This window comes from Bactrocera oleae, chromosome 4 (assembly GCF_042242935.1).
Source record: "Bactrocera oleae isolate idBacOlea1 chromosome 4, idBacOlea1, whole genome shotgun sequence".
Classification (NCBI taxonomy): Eukaryota; Metazoa; Arthropoda; class Insecta; order Diptera; family Tephritidae; genus Bactrocera; species Bactrocera oleae.
Genome location: NC_091538.1, coordinates 5,039,305 through 5,060,665, shown reverse-complemented (window position 1 = coordinate 5,060,665; position 21,361 = coordinate 5,039,305). Strand labels below are relative to the sequence as shown.

The following is a 21,361-nucleotide window of genomic DNA, read 5'->3' as shown; positions in this document are numbered from 1 at the left end:
AAGATTTTTTGAACATTTTCCTTTTTGACAGTTCCTTAATATATATTAAAAGCTCATGACAGCTTCGAACAAAAATTTTCTACTTTTCATGTTTCAAATACTTTTTTTTTTAGTTTTAAAAAGTTGAGGTTCGTAGAATTTTGCACTCAATATAGAATTTTTTAAAAACATGTTTAGATTTTTAAACAATGTAATAGTTTTGAGAAAGATTCTCAAAAGTTAGTCCGGATTATTTACGAAAATTATATTACAAGTTTTGCTCTTCATTTATCACAGCTCCACCATTACTAATAATGAGCTTTCCGCCAGCATTGAACGAGAACGACAAAATGAAGTCTCCGTACAGCCTACATCGGTGACGGAGAGAGATCGCATACGATCGCGTTTGTTGGCTAAAATGAATCCAGGGTGAGTAACCAAGAAATTCTACTGAATCTTTTTGAATAATTTGAAAGATACATTACCTGTCGAATTTGAATTACCTTAAAGTCATCTTGTCAAACCTGACCTGTGACCAAACAATATATATATATTTTTTTGCAAGCAGATTATTTCTGAAACTACGACAGCTACACAATTCCTCCCTTTCCCCAAATATGCTTTACCACTAGCTTATTTATAATGTGACTCTCTTGTACGAACTTCCAGTGCTAATACTCGTATTTAAATGTCCTCTAATGAAAATGACTATACGGCTAATTGAAAGTATATATGCTGCTTCATAAATATCGCTCTGACAAGCAGCTAAGCCTCAATTGTGTCTTCCTGGCCGTAGGCAAATAGTAGGCCGTATTACTTAGTACATAGAGTACTTGGAGTTAGGCGGATGTGAGTTAGTGAATAATTTAGAGTAGCTTTAGTAGGATGCTCATTTCCAACGTTTCTCACAAACGCACATAAACGAAGTAATACTCACAAATACATATGTATACTCCCATACAATCTCAGCCATGAAATAGAATGGTCAATCAAAGACTGGTCTTAATATCTCTATCCACTAGGCAGCATAGTAACACCACCCCAAGAGATTCAACAAAGACAGACATGCTCATATTGCAGTTGTCACTATATATCTATATCAAACATATCGCAAACGTATGTATATGCATATATGTATATAAACACATAAAGAACATACATATGTCAGCACTCTATAGTCCAGCTGTTCGTTCTCTCGCTGTAGTTCTACACATAATTGGTTGAAATAGTGAAAAGAAAACAATAAAATAAAAAACGGGCACGAGCACGCCTTTTCCATGCTATGCAAATACGTTTAGTGGCCTACAGTGTACGCCCATAAAATTGGCACACTAACTGGCTGACTGACTGACTCTCTAACCAAATGAATTGTCTATAAATAAAAGTATTTTTTTATGTAGCTCACTAACTTACATGCCTTTATTGCATACACAATGCATAGCGAGAACTACTGAATAGAGTGCTGAATAGTTGAATGGCTTACAGCTTTGGTTGAAAAGTTAAATCACACACTGATAATTTATTTGTAAGCTAAATGAAACAAATTTTTGAGTTGCTGAATAACTGAAATGTCAGCTGAATTAATATTTCGATAGCTGAATGATTTAAAGATACCTAAATTTTGTTATTTTGAAACTTACTGGTTTATTAAACCCCAGAAAAGTTCGCTTAAATTTTGCTGAATAGTTTGCGGAAGCAAGTTCGGTTGTTTTACAATTCTAAGATTTTGCTTTTTCGTAAATAAGGATTGCTGAATATTTACAAAACATCTAAATTTAATTAATTAATTTGTAAAGATCCATCAAATTAATTTATCTACTAAGTATCTTAAAAAATTCAGTTCAGTGTCTTGCTGAATAGCTGAATAAGTAAAATAATTATGACTATTGTGGTACGAACTACAGCGCGGGAAGCTAGTTAATTAGATTCCTACTTTGTAGCTGAATACTATGCTGAGTAGCGGAATTCTTAACATTGTAGCCATAATAAAATATAAAGTTTGGCCAACTTTCAAAATGTTCAGTTTTTCATTTTGCTTTATTTGCTAGCCAAGACAATGAACCGCTTGGTTCTTTTGTGGAATTCACGAGTATAACTTTAGTCGACTCGCTCCCTGTCTTTTCATCTGCATTATTTGGCACATTTCTCGCTCGCTCCCTCACTGCTTACCGCCACTTAAAGGGTCAACAGCACCTGGCAGGGCGTCAATACCAATACTTTTCTGCGCACCATTTGCACTTATTCTCTCCGCTGTTTCTTGAAAAATAAACAAAAATACAAAATTTGTTTGGCAACAATTTCCGCTTTGAATTTTTAAACGAACTAATCCGAGCGCTGAGACAACAAATCCAGGCGAGGATGTGCAAAAAAGCATATTTCTCCGTCGTTGATCCCACGCTGCACACTACACAACTATAGACAGGGATTGAGTTGAAAAGGAGCATCGAATGAGCAAAAAAGAAAGCAGTATGAACTGAAAAGTGAAGTGTCTGTTGAGCAGCACGGATGGCGTACCGGAGAGTTGGAGAGTTGAAGAGTGAAGCAAAGAATAGAAGTTTATCACTAGTGAGAGGGCATTGTCACGGCAGTGGGAAGAGGCAAATGAAGGCGGTGTGCGGTCTAACTACTTTCTGTTGGACGGTGACGCCCATTGCCTTAAATTTCACACACACAACATCTACAAGATTCTATTGTTGGCACTAGTAACCTGAATCTTTAATGAATAGACGACGACGAAACCAAAGGCAGAGCACGAATAAATCATGCACAGGATGAAAAAGTGTCACTAAGGCACTGGAAAAAAATATAAATGAAAAAAATGGCTAAAAAAGAGTCAACATGGCAACTTAGCACCACTAAGCAAATACAAAGAAAGAAGCGACAAGATAAAAGGCAATATGCTTAAGCGGCGAACGTGTTGGAGTGCCAAAAACAGGAAAAACCTAATATCGTTATACTCTCAGTAAACACAATATTCTCATGTTTCGATGCCAAAAGTGTGTCAGCTGTGCTTTGCTGTTGAATTGTGCATTTAACAACATCTTGACTTTTTCTTTGTTTGCAACTCTTGAAGTCTTACTGCGGATATGGGAAATTGTAGAACTAGGTTTGCACTAACGGGAATGAGCTGTTTCTATGAAAAGCCGAGTGGAGTTGCAACCTTCATTAAATATTTTCTTATAAAATATCACTAAAAGTCATCGTTCGGCCTTTTGCTTTATGCAATTCAGCTCTCTAGTACACCTTTTAGTTCCTGAATTTCGTATATATTCTCCAGTGAAGAAGCGCTGACGGGCATGAAGGCATAAGACGAAATTCAATGATGATATGAAAGGTTATTCCGACTGAAAAAAACTCCGCTAATTTGGAAGCAATATTTACAAGTTCTCGCTGAGCAAATGAGCACATATACTGTTTCCAAATTGGTTGCTGCATTCATGCTGAGTCGATTAAGCCATGTCCGTATGTCTGTCTGTATATATACGAATTAGTCCTACACACGCAAACGTCTTTTTCTCAGCAAGAAGCTTTATGATTTTTCAGTACGGCTGATATCGGACCACTATAGCATATAGCTGTCATATAAACTGAATGACCGAAACCAAGTGCTTGTATGGAAAACTTTTTCATTTGACGAGGTATCTTTAGGAAAATTGTCACAGATTATTATCCAAGGCAATGCTGAAATTTTTTAATATAATTTTCTGATCGGATCACTATAGCTTATAGCTGACATTCAACATTTCAATAATTTCAATAATTTATGTACATATATTTGATTGCCATGAATAGCTAATAAGTTATTTATTTTTATTTTATGAGCTTAATAAATTTTGACCGTACTATATAATTATATATACCTGTAATATGGAAATATATTAGTATAAATAATATATAAATATGTGTGTACAGTATCGAAAAGTACTTTTTTGTGTATAAATATTTGTATTACTGGTCGTTGCTGTGTGCTTATCAGTCGCACGGAAACACCGCTGACGCATGCGTTTGGCTATCGCTGGACACTTACATACATAAACAAATAGAAGCACATATATAACATATGTTTGTATGACGATAAGATAGCAACATAAATATTTTTTATATAAATATATACTCGAGCACAGTCAAATATAAGTAAAAATATGTGTGTCAGTACGCACTTGCATTCCAGCCGGCAAATGTGTATTTAAGCATTTAATTACCAATTGATTGATGTGCAGCAAGAAAGCAAGAAAAGCAATGAAATAAAACTCCAAATTACTTTCATATTTTCTTTAAAAAAAGTTCTAAAAAATATCAATTAGAATGTAACGGACTGCCGAAATGGCAGCAACACCATCAGTCAAAGGCACACTGCAGTAGCGAGCAGAACTATTGCTGTCCGTTATAAGAGCGCAAATTCTACTACAAACAACACACAGCGTTCCATCAATACCAACACATATTAGCGGTTAGCAGCAGCGCAACTACAGCTCTTTAACAGCACTCAGACAAGACATGTCACAGCCACCGGGTTATAGCTACGGACCGCCACCAGGACGCGCGCAAGTAAACATCAATGTGGGACCACCACCGCGACCACAAGGCGCCAATGTGGTTATTGTCGAGAATGCGCCGCGGCCACCGCCGCCAACTGTGTACATCGGCGCGCAGCGACCACAGCCGACAACGGTGGTCGTGGAGAACATGCAACGGCCGCCACCGGTGATGACGGTAACCACGTCGGGTGGTTGTTGTGCGATTTTATGAGGAAATACAATAAAATTAAATTGAATAAAGTTATTTAAGTGTAAAATTTATGAAAATCGCTGATACATAAAACAAATGTTGCATGAAAAATTGGTGAAAATTAGGCGAAAGAGTTTAAAGATATGTGAAATTATAGCAAAATAAATGTTATTTTGACTAAAAAATCCTAACAAGGTTTCAAGAGTACTTTAGTCGATTAAATAGAATAGATATTCCTATCTACTACTACACCTTCAAAAAATGTTTTCAAATATTTTTGTCAGCCTCAGGTTCTCATGCATTATTGAGTATACTTGAAGTACATCTGACCTTCACTTTCTGTACTTAATTGAATATACACACAACTACACTTATACATATACGATAAATGTTAAACCTATGTACTCAAATATTCATAGATATTTAGCTGCGTATAGTTTGCACAAAATTAATACTTAAAGTGCGATTATTAACCCATTATGACTTAAGAGTTTAGTTTTCATTTTGAAAAGTTGATATTTTTAATCTGCATATATTTTTATCTTTTTCTGGGTGTTAAATATTTGTAATATATGTTGTGTATATATGTAACCGTTAAATTGAATGAGGGCTTTAGTTTCAACTGATTCTTCAATTGAAAAACAATTTTGAATTTTTGAGAGAAAAATATAAGAAATTCTTAAAATTTAATCTGCAGTTGATTTAGAGGAGTGTTTTGAGTTTCTCCAGGCGCGTGGTTTGAGGGTTCTAAAGCAATAAAATGTTCTCAAAATATATACAAAGAGTTCTTAAGTTATTTGGCGGTAGGCGAATTACACTAAACTACTCCTTTTTTATGAGTTCCTTTTTTATAGTTTCAGCTGTGGTCTTCACCACGACACAACTTTTACCACAACAAACAATTTTAGCAACAGAGTCAATTTCCATTTTAGCTTTCAAAGCTAATCTCTTTTCTAATATTTTGCGGAATAAATTAAAGACCTTAATCAAGTTTTAGTATTTATTTAAATCTAACATCTACACGTACATATATAATATATTATAAATAAGTAAGTTTTCTGCACACCAAATATCTTAATGCTAACAGTTTGTTCTTGTTCGATATCATAAGACCACACAACAGCAGCTATTCGACTTCGGTGGCATTACCACGGTCTCTGTTACGACGGTCGTTGGCTGTTGTCGCATACCACCATTCTCAACCACCACTGTTGTTGGCTGTTGCTGCTGCATTCTTTGCCCACCACCTTCCATCACCACTGTAGTTGAGGGCGCTGCTCCACCCATACCCGAATTAACCACCACCGTTTCACCCTGCGGCTGTTGTGCACCCGGTGTGTTAACAATGACCGTCGATGATTGTGGCTGTGGTGCATTCACAATAACTTCTCTGGGTCCACTCATAGCCGACGCTGCCACTGCACCCATCGCAGCACCAGCCACCATTGATGCGCCCAACATCATGCCGGCGGCTGGAAGCAACGGTGCCGCCCCACCAACTACAACCACATCGTTTACCACTGGGCGTGGTGCTGCATTAACATTTACGTTCACTTGTGTAGGTCCAGCTGCGGGCGGTGGACGTGCTGGACCAGGTCCCGGACCAGGTCCACCCATACCAATACTTGCTGGACCAGGGCCGACCGTATTCATGCCAACTCTTGCTGGTCCGGGACCACCCATGCCTATGGCGGGCGGTGGACGTGCTGGACCAGGTCCACCCATACCAATTCTCGCTGTAGCAGGGCCGCCCGTATTCATGCCGACTCTTACTGGTCCGGGGCCGCCCATGCCCATGGCGGGCGGTCGCATTGCCATATTCATCCTGACCGGTCCAGGTGCGGGTCTAAATCCACCTCCAATGTGTCCACGCATCCCTCAATTGTGATATCAAAAGCACGTTTGTAATATCTTTTAATTAAAATATTACATCAAAAGGATTTTTGATTCGCCCCTTGTGTGTTGCGGTCGAGTAATAACTGTCAACTGTTTGTTGCTTATGACTGCACTTGACGCACTACATTCTTGGTGCGAAGCTCTTCAAACATATGTACGTCTTTTTTTTTAATCGATTCAAATCAATCATGTTTGTAATTATGCATAGAATATGTGGAAAAGGTCGTGACGTCACCATCTCGTGACATAATCTTATCAGACCGTAAATGAACTGTATATGAGCAGAATGTTATAGCCTGAATTACACATGTTATTATTTTAGAAGCTTATTTGTATGGCTAGGCAAAAAAGTTCTTTAAAAAAATTCCCAAAAATTAAAAAAGTAAATGCAATAATTTAGAGCTGGGAAAGTTTCGACGCCAGCTAAGATATCTTTTTTCAAACTCAGCCGCGAATTTCCCTAATTCTTTGCACAATCTACAATATGAATTAGTCGCTTTTTTCGAACTCCCCTCTATTTGCTCTATTTTTTCGACAATGGCGTTTGCAAAGAACTTTTCATCGAATATTTTTGATCAACTTACAACATGACTTCTTTAATTCCGTTGTTTGAAAACATCTTCGACAATTTTCCTATAAGTGTTTCCACGAATATTGATAGCGCACACTGATATCAGGAAAGTTGTGAACAGACTCTAGATAAAAGCATTCAGAGCCTTAGTAGTTTGAACCCTGCAGTGACAGTAAGAGTGAGAGATGTTTGGAACAAGCATACGCGCTAACTTTTATATAACTTTAGTGTTTGGAGATCTACTTATGTTTTTTCGCATTTAACTGGCCACTATTGCTCAATTTTATTAGCTGAACTTGTCTCTTCATAGATTTTAATTCAATCCATACCATGCAACTATTAACGTTATTGATTAGTGAAGCCTTTAAAATCCAACGCATTTATTTAAAAAATGTATATTGAAATCGAGTCTTTAACTTGGACTCAAAATCAACGATGAAGTTAGACCCTACATAAATCTTGGATCTAAACTCTTTAGCATCAAATCATATCACACGAAATAAGGATCGATCACTTTCTTGCCGTGTGAAATCTGAAAAATCGCTTCATTTGAACGTTGCACTCTTCGATTCGCTACAACTTGATATGCGTCGGTTGTTTCTTCAAATGTTCGTAGACTGGCATGGTCTAATATGGTTATATTTATAGGATAGTAAGAGTTTGTGGAAATTTAATAAAGTAGCAAGAAATAGACGATATTATAATAAACTCAGCTAAATTTATTTTATTACAAAAAAGCTAGTAATTTTTTGGTCTTCCAAGAGAGCAGAGAGGTAAAGAGACGGATTCGACCTAACTATATTATTACATTTATTGGTATGTTTCGTTTTTCCTTATAATTGAGAATCAATCTGTGGTTATTGCATAATCTTGCTTTTAAACACACAGATTTTCTTTTTTTGGTTTTTGTAATTTCATTACTTTTTCATTTCACTTTCTATTCACTTTCCATCGACACTTCCCAATCTACTTAAGAATTTATTGCTAATAGAGCTGTGAAACAGAGCAAATTGAGATATCTTGTGGTATCCTTTGTATGTGATTATATGAAGTGAATATTTACGAGTTTGCCTTCTACCTGCATATGCATATGTATTAGGGTGGGTAAAAAAAACATAATATTTTTTATTGCTTGGTACTCTGAAAAATAGTTTCTTAGACACCTCTAAGAAAGTCTTTCCAAGTGTGAGCTCTTAATTGTAACCATAGAAAAACTCATATCTCGTTTTCAGCTACTTGAAAAAATCTCATTTCATGAATTTTGTAGAAAAATAAATGATATACAAAAATGTTTCTTAAGATTTTTTCGTAAACAGAACCGTTTACAAGATGGTTAATGGTTAAAGTTTAATTATTATTTTTTCAATTTTTTTCTTATGAATTTTTTAACTCAAAGAAAAAAAAACATTATAAATTGGAAAACTCATAGTTTTTTAAGAAATATACTGCTCTACAAAAATGGTCTGGAAGCGAGATTTGAATTTTTCTAGCTGATAATAAACAAAAAATAGTAAACTGTAAGGCGGAGAACCTTCCTGTTACAATTAGGAGTACAGACTTGGAGAGGCTTTCTTAGGATTTATTTTTCAGAGTACCGAGCAAAGAAAAGTATTTCTTTTTTGCTCCACCCTAACTATATACATATTAGTATTTACAATATTCGACGCACAAGAAAAGGACGCAGAACTTGAGTACGCATTCCTACATACATACATATATGGTATACCTATGAGGTACGCAGTAAAGGTTGTCATTGTAATTCCAGGTGTAAGCGAACGTATCTACACCAAGCTATAAAACACGGATAAATTTATTTTTCCTTTTCATTTTGATGTGTACCTTAATTCCATCTTAATATGGAGAGCGAGTGCTTTATGTGTAGGTGTTGTGGCGTTAAATGAAAATAAACAAGTAATCTCACGACGCTAATTCAAATTGAAAATGAAATTTTACTTAGGTGTGCATAAAGTGGAGAGATAAGAGGCTAAAGGTTTGAAAGTGTGAAGTATGAGGACCTTCTTTTTAGACATTAAATTAGTTAATGAACAATTTGTGGATGTGAAGATAAATAAAAATGTTTACTTTAAGAAACCAATGACTTTTCAGAACCCATTACTTATTGGATATCATTGATAATGACTAAAGATACAAGTTAGTTCCCAAGTCGACAATCACTGAATAACTAAAGCAGTGATTATTTGTTTTATGGATAAATACGAGAAAGCTTACTTTTAAACTGGAAATCTATTATTTAATATGTAAGTAGCTCAGTGGCAACAAACGGGATCTCTAATATATTTGATCCGCCACAATAATAAAGTAGATGAGTCGGTCAATATGAACCTCCTAGTAACTTCAATATACCAAAATATTGCTCATTGGTACAATTTAAGTGGGCAAGCAACTGAAAAGCCCATTTCTAAAATGGGTTGGCGTGAATTCGACACTTCGCAAACACTTTCGACATATGGAGAGTTTTTCATATTTCTGCCTGCTTTTGCATACAATATAGTATATGTATATCTAGGAAAAAGTTTGCAAAATAATTTTAAGTGAGAAATTGTTCAGCAGATATTTAAATATATCGCAATGAGATTGAAAGGGTTAGATGTAAAGCTAATATAAAAATCATAGAGATTACGGCGCACTCAGAAGATGAAAGGCTTCACTTCAATCTTGACTGAATAGTCTGTTGAAAATATTATTGCTTTCGTAGTCAAGTTTGCTTTTTTCCAGTTCCTATAACAAATTTATATTAAAAATGTTGGAAAATCATAATGCATTTAATATGGTGTTCTACGATGAGTACACGAGCCATTCAATCCAAGCAGTCTACTTCTTTAAATTTAATAGGCGCATATTTACATACTGACATTTACGCCTTTTAAAAGCCACGAGTCAATCACTGTCACAGCGGCTTCAACAGTAATATTGAAAAGCGGAATTCAAAACGCGTGACATTTTTACGCGTACAAAAAGCAATTTTTCACACCTGCGCAACACCTTTTCCCCTGCTTGCCCTCGAGTATATGTATATTTGCCCTGATTGTTTTCAGCACATTCAACGCCAATGTGTCAGCGCCGTCGCTGCCACTGCCGCTACCGTGCGGCCCTACCAAATATTGATTCACCGTTTCCAATTGAGGTTAATGGAAATTGCGCGAAATTAATTTCATGTGAAATTGCAACAGAATACGCCATCTTACTGACAATACACACGTACACAAGCACAGAACTATCAGTGTATGTGTGTGTGTGTGTGTTTAAGTAGACTTGTCAAAGCGAAAGGCGCAAGCTGCTGGGCGGTAGGGACTAAGGCGCACTTACACTTTATTGCATATCACAGTCAATTTTATACACAAATACACACGCAAACTCACCTCACACTACTTTTTCTACTTGTTTCTGCTTACAGCTATAATAACAACAGCAATGCAGCCGCCAACGGTAATACTGCGAATATAGTGCCGAAAAATGATAAAAATGCCATCATGCAGAACATCGCCAACAGCTATCGCACGGAGGCGAGCAATAACAGCAGCGTTGCAGCCGTAAATTGGTTGGGTCCACTGCCGAAGCGACGTCGCACGAAATCACGCACGAAGTCACGCGATTGCCGTGTCAGTCATTGGTCAGAGTGGTCGGCCTGCAGCAAAACGTGCGGCATCGGTGAGATGCATCGATATCGCAAGGTCATACGGCATGGCAAGCGCGGCGGACGGCCATGTCCCGCGCTGCAGGAGTCCAAATGGTGCGGCACAGAGAAGGGTTGCCACTCGCCGGCGACCTATTTCAATTGGTGAGTGCATTGCATGGACCGTAGAGATTTCAAGCGCGTGGGTGTGTGTGTATGTCTATGTTAATGCTGCAGCGCTTGTGTATTTAAGATACTTTTTGCGGGCGGTATGTGCCTTAAATCTATATGGGTACTGTTTGAAACGCTAGATTGACAGTTGGACAAGCACTGACATTCAGCCGGACAAAGATTGACAGTTCAACTTCAATGTGTGGGTGTGTGTGTGTATAGAAATAAATCGAGGAGAAATACCCAAAAATGTGTATTTAAAAAAATGGAAATTTCGATTCGGATTTGGGTTTACTGCGAGCAGTGCGTTAAGTTCAAGTCTGTGATGGTATGAAAATCTGTGGGTTATTTCGCGCAAAGCAGCTTACGAGTGCTTAAAATGCACATGTGGCTTAAAAATTATTTTTATTTTTATACTTTCAGGTCCACCACATGAAGGACGCAGCGCAGCAAACGTAGTTGGTAAAGTAAAGTAATGAAAATAATTAAAATAATTTGCGGCAAGCAAAATATATTTGAAAATGTGGAAGATGTTTAAATATATACAGAATTATATGCAAAAAAAAAATACTTACATATATATGTAAAATTCTGAAAATATATGTACGATCATACGCGGCTTGCTTTGCATGGTTTAAAATTTTTTTTATTTTTCTACACTTTTGCGTACAAAATTTAAATATATATTTTTTAAATATTACGCCTACAAATTTTTACTAATAATTAATTATTGCTACTATTTTTATTTTTTTTAATTAATTGATTATAATTATATTACAAAAAAATGTAATTTTTTTGAATATTTTTTCAATTTTTTAAATATTTTTTTTATTCATTTACAGAGTTTTTAACTTTTATAACTCCTTAAGCACTTGTCACAAAACTCAATATTTTCTTATTTAGTTTTGTTTAGTTCATTTAAGGAGTTTTAACTTTTATAATTTCTAAAGCACTTGCCACAGAATTCTATTATTTTTAATATCTCAAAACCCTCTGCATTAGCGAGCGTTAATGGTTCTGTACAACTATAAACCTGAAAGCGCAGTAAATTTAAGAAAAATTGCAATTAAAAGCATTTTGTGTTAAATGTAGTAATAAAAGAAAACTAAAGCATAACCGCGAAAAATAGAACAAGGGATTAATATCAGCTTAGTGTTAAGATTTGAACAAAAAAAAAAATCGTGAAATTGTATAAAAAATATATTTGCAGAAACTTATGCTTTCGAAAACGCAAAAATATAATTCGAGAATAAAACGAACGACTTTAAAGTGTAATAACATTAATTTAATTATTGCAAAACAATAAATGATGCAAAATTGCACGATAAAATACTATTTTTATTTGACAGCACATTTATAATTACTTTTTTATAGTTTTTCAAAATCATTTACATACTTACATACATGTTTTCGTGTAATAAAAATTATTATAAAACATCTCATTTCACCAGCTGGGTTTAAGACAACCCTCAACCCTTACTTAAAAAAAAAAAATTACTTGCTTTCGACATTCGTTTGTTCGAGTTCATCTCTAACAGTTATGCATTGGCACCTTTTATTGTCAAATAGCGGCATTTTGCACTAAAAACGAGCGAGACAAAACTATAGTGCGCAAGTTTGCCAAAAAAAAAATATTTGTTAGCAGATATTTTTGTTTCATTACATTGAAGTAACTATTTGCAGTAACGTAATTTATTTCAAAATCATTGTGTTTACTGAAAACTAAGCTTGAGTTAACTTAAGAAAAGTCTAATCTCCGTTCAATTAATTTATGCATAATAGAAAATTAATTTGTTTTTCGCAAACAAAAATATAAAAAAAACAAAGACAATATATAGAGAAGATTCAGAAAAAGAAGAATGAAAAAAAAATTTATAAAACATATATATAAACCAAATAAATTGTCCAAAACTGTTTTGGCATGGAAATACTGCGTAAAAGTAGAGTTGTTGTTTTCAAAAATGTTATTTCCAAAAATTTTATATAATGGCACTTCATTTATTTATGTTAAACTTTTTTTTTTATTAAAAACAAAATTTGAAAAATTAAAACATCCATATTTTAAAGCACATTGTTTTGTTGTATAAATTTTCAGTACAAATATGTATATTTAATATAAAAGAATATGTTGAAATTATTTTATTATTTAATAAAAGAATAAAAAATTTGTAGTAAAGTGTATTTAAATAACTATTTGTTTTATTTCTTTATTCAACTGATTGTTTTCAGATTTATGAGCGTTAATAACTTTGGAAGAGTGATCAGCAATCGTCTTGAGATCATTGGATCAACTTGAGATTATTGTATTATTTCGAGATTATGCAACCGTCTTGAGATCAATTATCGTCAGATTTTTCATAATGCGATCAATCAATCAATCGTGAGATCGTTTTATCTCCTTTAGATCAGCTTAGATTATTTTGAGCTCACCACCTAATTTTTAATCATCCAAAATCATGTTATCTTTCGTACACTTAAAAAGCGATCATTTCCATCTAGTTATTTGTAATGATTCGGCCACAATATATGAAGCATATGAGAGGATTCTAATTCAATATTTTAATATTTTGTTGGGAGCAAGAATAAGAAAGCTCTGCTGGAGTAATTTGTACGACAAGTAAGCGTTTAGTCTATTTTTGTTAACAGATTGGTCGTGTTTTAAAATCTTTAGAAACGCTAAATATTTGTTTATTATTTTTATATATTCTATATTTTATTTTATTTAGTATTTTATTAATTAATTTTTTTTACAAGATTTAAGATTGTTCATGATATTGATAAAAAGAAAAAACTAACAAGTAATTGATAAGCAAAATGTAACATACTATTTTCGTAGATTTCAGAAAAAGATAAGGAAAAAAAAACATTAAAAAAAATGCTTAAAATTTCAATTAGATATTTGTATGTATATGCGTTTGCATTTAAGAGAAAAATTATTAGCTATAATGCAATGAAAATTATATAAGTAAGATTAAACTATAAGAGATAAAAGTAAAAAAGTGAAAAACCTACGATTTAGGTATGTTGAATGTAAACAAATATAAAATCGGAGATAGAAGTACTAGTGTAAGTGAAAATAAAACATAAAAACGGAAGCAGAAAGATGTATGATTTAAGTGCTATAAAGGTACTATTGCACTCACGAAATAATTAGAAAACAGCAAGTGAGCCAACTTTCGTTCGCATTAAGCAAAAAAAAAAAGCAAAGTGAAGGCAAACAGATGTGATTTCGATGCAACTACATTGACACACATATTTTAGTTTTACAGAGTTAATTGAAAAACCGACACAGAAAAAAGCTAAGGCTAGCTGCATAGTGGCACTAAAAGCAATTTGAAATGTCTCAAGGCGTTTGGAAGAGGTGCAAGGAATATGACTGTTATCTCTGTTTGCTAAAATGAACTAAATTTTAATTTGAGTAAATGAACCCCAAACAAGGTAAACGCAACGTTGATTACAAATTTAAGAAAGAAAAATTGAAAAAAAAGTATATATACTATAATGATATATGATAATAAAATATTTATATAAGGTCATAAGTCATTTACCATAAGCGCAGAAGTTATGGACAAACTTAATAGTAGTGCAATTAAGGCGACTAGTGTAAGTTATACAAATATAACTGTATAATTAAGTATATAAAAAATTGTATTTCAAATGAAAAATGCCTAAGAAGTAATTGTGTAAAATTAAAAAATATAAAAATTAATTCTGAAAAGTAAAAAAATATTAATTAAAACAACTTAATTAAAAAAAAAATCGTATTATAAATAAATATTTTATTTCATATCATTATTCACGATAATATTTATTTTTAATTTTAAAACTGTAAATTCTACTGCTATTTATTTTTGCTGAAAATAATATTGAATACAAAAAAATTGATTTTATAGTAAAAAAATACTAAAATCATTTAAATTACTGCAAAATAAAAATAATGACACAACAGTAAATAACACGCAACATGTTACATAACAATATGCAGCATGTTGCATTTTCATTGTTATATTGAATTATTGATGATACAGATAACAATAAATGCAAGTCAAATACGTGTAACAAAAAAAAAAAATAAAAATAAAAAAAAAATTTATAAAAATAAAAAATTTAAAAGTGTAAAATTAAATGATTTTTGTATAAAGTAAAATATAAGTAATTATAAAGACATATATATAATGTAAATGACATGCATATACATACACACATAAAAGAAATATAAAATATATACAACTGTTTTAATTTTTTCAAGGTGTAGTACTGGTAAGCGACTTAGTAATTACAAAAACCTTTTTATATATATACTAAAAACATTGAACAGCTTTCTCATACACAAATTTCCATTTCTAATTTATAAGTAAATATTTTCATTAATTTTATTTTTTCTTTATTCCCATAAACAAAATAATCATAAACACATACTCTAATTAAGCATTATTTAAGCGTTTAGCTCTATATCGCATCAAAGTTGGCAAAATCAATTTCAGTACACCCGCCGTAATCAAGCAGATGCCCGAGAATGCAAAGGCGGCATTATAACGGTGCGTCAAGCCATTAAGTATCGCTGCGGTGGTGGTGCCCAGAAATACACCCAGACCCATAGCCAAACCGGTGAGACCAAAAGCATTAGTGAGCTTATCCAAACCTAAAGCACGCACATAAATGATAGCGCGCAGGGTGGAGAAGAATGCTGAAAGAGAGGTTAAGAATTTATGTTATTATGTATAAAGTTATAAACAAAAACTTAACAAGTGTGGGTGTTAGTGTTTTAGAAGTACTTGAAAATTTTCTGTTTAAGGTCTGGCCATTTTTAATGTTTGTTCGTTTGCTGAAACCTCATTTAATCTCTTAAAAATCTACAGACCTATTCCACTTACAATACTTTGATTAAAAATATGTTGAATTTTACGAAAAATACCATTGTTCAAGCGTTATAAATAAACTTCTTTCCATTCGTTCCATTGCTCTGCAGTTACTCTCAAAATAAAGTTTCTTAAAAGTCCGTTTCATTGCCATTATGCCTGTAATCAGTTATTTCTTCTAATTTATTGAAGAGAGTGACTGTGAAGAGAGTGATATCTCTCGATCTAACTACGCTAACTAGAGAGTGTCAGTGGAGAGCCCAATATTACGAGGGTTGTGTTAAGGAAAGATGCTCTTTGACAACTTTTGAATTTTTAAGAATTATGAGTCTGCGCATAGAGGGAAGACGAATATGCCAACCACGGCGTAACTCAAGCGTGAATAAAATATGATATTTGCGAAACTCAGAATTATTTTGTGAAATAGTTTTTGCTTTGCAGAAGTGCTTGAACTTTCCGGCATAAATTTGTTGAACCCACCTGGCGCCACACCATAACAAGCCGCATATGTATATTGAAACCAAACAACATCTTCGCCATAAAAGGCGCTCGCCAATGTGGCTATGCCGCCGAAAACAATACCACCACCGCACATATAAGTAGTCTGTGAGCGATATTTATTGGCAGCAAAGCCAGATATAATGCGAAAGACGAAATTGGACAAACCAATGGTGGGTGAAATGAGACTGGCATTGAATGGATCCACTTCCGCGCGCGCTAAAAATAATACAAATAATATACAAATGGAATTATAAATCTTATGGTATTTGTTTTAAGCGCACTCACTTTTCGAGTACACAAAGGGTATATTGAAGCCCATGGGAAAGAAGAACGCCGACAATAATAGTATGCGAAATTCCATAATCTTTAGCATATTCATGTCGAAAAGTCGGGCAAATGCATTCAGCAGCTTCGGTGGCATCCAATTAATCGGTGATATATAAGCTAAATAGGGCCATTTATGACGATTTCGCAGTTCAGAAAGTGTGCGACGTTTCCTCTGGTCGTATGAGCGCTGCGAACGCATAACTGATAGGGAATATTTGATGGTTCTGGCCTGAGAGATTGAAAATTAATATTACTATGATCGATATGTATTCGCGCTTACCCGTCGATGATCAATGTCGATTAAATGATTCGTTGTGCGCCGCGTATTTACTTCGAGATCACTATCGTATGCAGCGGCACCTGTATAGAAGAGATCTTCTCGCTCTATGGGATCTATACGTACTAGAAAATTGCGTTTTTCAGCTTCTTGTTCTGGTTCAGCTTCCACATCTGGTTCCTCTTCAATGCTGCGTACCATTTCAGCGGTCTCTTTACGTGGTTTTGGTGGTGTGGGTAAGCAGCAGGGACATAGTCTTGCGATTTTTGTAGTTCTTTGGGGCTCATATTCCTCTAAAATTGGTTCAAAGTACAAAGTATATAAATACTCGTAGGAAAGCATTTTATGAAAGTGACTCACTTAAGGTGTTACGACAGCAATTCAATTTATCTAAGGTATGGGAATAAAAACGCCGATCACTGACCCCCATTCCCCACTTTATCTTTCGAAGAAATACTAGGTACTATTAAACTACTATTGTAATTATTATGATAGCTCTATTCGGATTCGTAAGGGGCTCTGTATATTTCGATATCAATAAATTCATTAAACTGGAAAAGAGATCGCCAATACTGGCGAGACGCCGGAGCCGGAGCCCTAGAATTAACAACAACTGTTTATCATAGTAGACTCCGACGCTTAGAGATTCTGTTATATACACTTAAACTCTATAAGAGGGCTTAATTCACAAGTGTACACCCTCGTACTTTCTAATAAAACATTGGCAGGAAAGCTCTCTATTTTACACAAAGGCTCCACCCTCAGTTTATAACATATTGTGTCTTGTACGACTGTGAAATATGACCTTAAAAATGACATGTAGAGAGACTTAGAGGTTTTCTATGAGCTCCATGTTGAACTCTGAGAGTAATTAAGGGAAGTAGCAGGGATTGAAAATGACTTGATGATGAAACGTTTTTGAGAATACTATATTTTGGCTAACACTATCCCCAATTAATTCAATATCCCCAATTAATTTGTAATAGACCCAAGTTGATGTGTCACCAGATTAACTTACCAATCATCTGCTCCAGACCCCTTTCGTAAGATGTTGGTTTTACTGTGATAGACTGCTGATACCGCGAGTAACGTATTTGGCTAAACGGCACAGACATTCTTTCCTCACTTGAAGAAGACGACTTTTCGTCCTAGGATATGATTGACAAAGAAACATATAAATAGTATACACAATTCAGAAATAGTTCTTTTTGAGCATGCACCTTCTTCACCGTTGCAATACGCGTCGGAGTTACTTCAATGAATGTTAAACCCATTATGAGTACGAGCGACAGTATTGCCGTATGTATACGCGACGTATTACGCCAACCAATTTCCGGACAAATATGCGCATTCATAAAGGAGAATATTAAGATACCAGCACCAGCACCCGCACACGAGACACCGTTGGCAATGGGACGATAACGTTCGAAATAATAGCCGATGATGAGTTGGGAAGAAACCCAAATTAAACTAAGCGCTGGACCACCTAGAGTTCGTAAATCAAATTAGTTATTAAATTCATTCAGAGTAAAAGTACTAAGCTTAGGTAAAAGCTCACAAAAGTTCATCAAAGCTCTTTCCACTTTGTGAATTTGATCTACAGAAACTCACCAAGCACACTGTAGAACACTATTAACATTGCCATGTTATAACTGAAAGTACCGATCAGTATAAAAATTATTGAAGAGATGGCACCTATCAAAGCCACCACTCGGAAACCGTACTTATTGATAAATGCGCTAGCCACCGGACCTGCAAGAAAATAGCAACCTTTACAAGCATTTACTTTATAATTCGCGTGAACTCATTGCGGGCACACGTTGCGCTCATTACCAACTTGTACCGAAGCCACAAGCACTATAGCAGTTTGTGTCTCGCCCAGATCTTCGGCAATGTGAGGCAGTAATATGCCGACCGAAAAAATTATGCCATCAACGATAACCTGACAGAAAAAGGAGATAACCACAATAAACCAGCCATAGCCGCCATCCGGTGGTATTGTCATATAGAGCTGTAGTGAAAAGCAATGAGAGTAGAGAAAGCATTTCATCCTTAAACGCTGTTATGTACTTACGAATCCATCGCCGAGTTGTAAATTGGTAGGAAATCCAGCATCTAAATACGGTTCACTAGATAATGTTGATGAAGAACTGCCAACACGTTTGACGCTTCCAAGACCTTGACTTGGTTGATTTAACTCAACCCATTCTTGCATAGGCAGTTCGTTTTGATCATTTTGATTAGTGAACGGTGGATCACTAGCTCTCGTTCTTTTGTCATACCTGTTTGCATTGGGATCATCCGCAAAGTATTTGTAGGCCTGGCTCTCAAGGCTAGCCTCCTCATTTGATGAATAGTCATCATTATGTTTCGCTGAAAACCGTTGAGCACTTATAAACGATGACTCAATGCTAGGTGGAGAGGATGTTTTATGTCGTTGCTTCGTCAACTTTTTGACGCGTCCAGCCTCCAAGACGGAATCTTGTTCTCTATCATATATATGAAATTGACTTGCCGATGAATGCGTTTCAGCACGATCAGCTGATGCCTCAGTGACATTACTCTCAGCATCTTCTACCGTACTGCGTTTAACAGCTTTTATGGGTATGCTCTCACGCTTATCCTCCTCCTTATTAGTCTCGTCCGATTTATCACCATCTGCAAGACTTGCTGTAGTTTGCATTGAAAAGTCTGTGCCGGCTTGCGTAAATTCTTTAATAACAGATGTCTGTGCTCCAAATTCAGCAGTAATTGGCTTTATAGGTGGCTCGGTGCTAGTCGAAGCTGAAGCTTGACTTCTTTTGTTGGTGTATTGCACTGGTGAGGGTTGAGGTGTTGGTGGTAGGGCGGACAGATAGATTCTTGGATCTGATCTATCCGTACGCGAATCGACGCTTTGTACCGAATAGTAAGGTGTTACGTCATTTGGTGGCGGCACTACGGACGATTTCGATTTGCTATTTAATTTATTTTAATTTTTTTTTAGATTGTTAGCAATATATTTTTATTAATTATTGATTCACTCACCGCATTTCACTTGATTAGGTCAGCGTATGATTTGATTGTAATTCAATTATAAGCAGCTGTTCAAAGTTATTGTAAAATAGTTTTAAGAAAATTTTGATTTGATTTTGTCGGAAATCTTAATTGTCTTATAAACGTCGAAAATAAAATTCGAAAACAACTGAGTCATTTGAAGCACTATTGTAAAGAGTGTTGTAAAATCGACTTTAAGAGCCTTAGAGAGACTTTGAAAACTGTAAGAAATATATATTGTAAAATACAAGGAATGTGGTGAGAATGAATGTAGGTATACTTTGAAGTATGAAGTATGGTATAAAGTATGAAATGCAATGTATGATATAAAATGAATGACATATAGATATTATATTTTGAGGTATAAAATATAAAAATAAATATATTTTGAGTATAAAATATGAAATATTAAATTTGAAGTCTGAGGTATGAAGTATGAAGTATAAAGTATGAAGTATGAGGTATGAAGTATGGAGTATGAAATCTGAAGTGTGAAATATGAAATATGAAGAATAAAGTTAAGTATAATTTTTTACATATGAGGTATGAAATACGAAATAAACTATGAATAGTGAAAATAAAATTAGTATAATATATGCGATGCGAAGTATGAGACCGCAAATAAAATTAATTATGGTCTTAACTTAAGTACTTTCACAGGCGGTTTGGAGTTGTTAAGGCAAGATGCTATATTCAGATACAGAATCTTGCCTTGAAAAGATTAAATTTTTGAATATTTATTAAATCCTTCTTCATAAACATCCATATAAAACCCAAAGGCATATGAATCTCTCTGGAAAAGTGTTTGTGAATGATTGTATCCCAAAGATTTATCGGTATAAGTACTATCTGCATCTATTATGCACCCCCTGATAAAGTTGCATATATGCGTAGTTAATGGATCGTGCAACATACTGATACGCATACATTAAGAGCAACGACAAAACGAACGGAGCAATCCATCAAGAACGTGGAAGTGCATTGTCGTTGATAGCTTTAAATTGCCGCTATTAAAGTGCGAAGAGATGCAGTCGAAAGCAAACAGATAGCAAGGCACCCAGCACGCAAGCGTTTCAACCGCTGCTGCATGCAGAAATAGTTGATGTGCAATCAATGCTAAGCGCAGAATGCTTGATTAAAGTGCCGAGCGTTGGGTGGCGGCAGCTGGAAGAAGCGATATAAATTCAATGCGTCAAGCAGATTGCCAAATGCAGGCGAACTGGCAACTGAACAATGCATGCAAAGCGCGATACAGTGGTGGAGGGAGAAAGAGTTGTAAAAGAAAAAGAGAGAAGCAGAGCTATTGCTGTCATTGAACGTCAAAGGAGCAAGCCTGATATGTTTTAGAACAGCAAGTCTAACAAAAGACTGCTCCCTCACCA

General features: G+C 34.9%; 3 protein-coding genes across 4 annotated transcripts in view; 1 reads left to right on the top strand and 2 right to left on the bottom strand.

Moving 5' to 3' along the window:
* mspo (M-spondin) overlaps positions 1–13,169 on the top strand; it is a 129,735-nt gene extending 116,566 nt beyond the window's left edge. Inside the window, exons 5-7 of the mRNA XM_036374628.2 lie at positions 277–408; positions 10,590–10,973; positions 11,403–13,169. Coding sequence (XP_036230521.2) covers positions 277–408; positions 10,590–10,973; positions 11,403–11,415 — 529 coding nt within the window. The 3' untranslated portion in view covers positions 11,416–13,169. The remainder of the gene's footprint in view (positions 1–276; positions 409–10,589; positions 10,974–11,402) is intronic.
* On the bottom strand, positions 5,694–6,712 carry LOC106626784 (translation initiation factor IF-2). Its single transcript, XM_036374630.2, has one exon. It carries the CDS (start codon positions 6,580–6,582, stop codon positions 5,812–5,814), a length of 771 nt encoding a protein of 256 aa, XP_036230523.2. The 5' UTR covers positions 6,583–6,712; the 3' UTR covers positions 5,694–5,811.
* A 2,200-nt stretch (positions 13,170–15,369) lies between the features above and the next one.
* Targ (Tarag) lies at positions 15,370–20,239 on the bottom strand. 2 transcript variants are annotated; one of them, XM_014246541.3, is made up of 10 exons: positions 19,971–20,239; positions 19,018–19,900; positions 18,777–18,954; positions 18,555–18,713; positions 18,164–18,429; positions 17,962–18,091; positions 16,947–17,236; positions 16,625–16,895; positions 16,319–16,555; positions 15,370–15,666 (listed from the first exon to the last, which is right to left on the bottom strand). In XM_014246541.3, the coding sequence occupies exons 1-10, from the start codon at positions 19,973–19,975 to the stop codon at positions 15,404–15,406; spliced, it is 2,682 nt and encodes an 893-aa protein (XP_014102016.2). In that variant the 5' UTR covers positions 19,976–20,239; the 3' UTR covers positions 15,370–15,403. The 2 variants fall into 2 exon arrangements, with proteins under 2 accessions (XP_014102016.2, XP_036230519.2); XM_036374626.2 differs by having other exon boundaries at positions 18,555–18,695.
* Between the last annotated feature and the right edge of the window lie 1,122 nt (positions 20,240–21,361).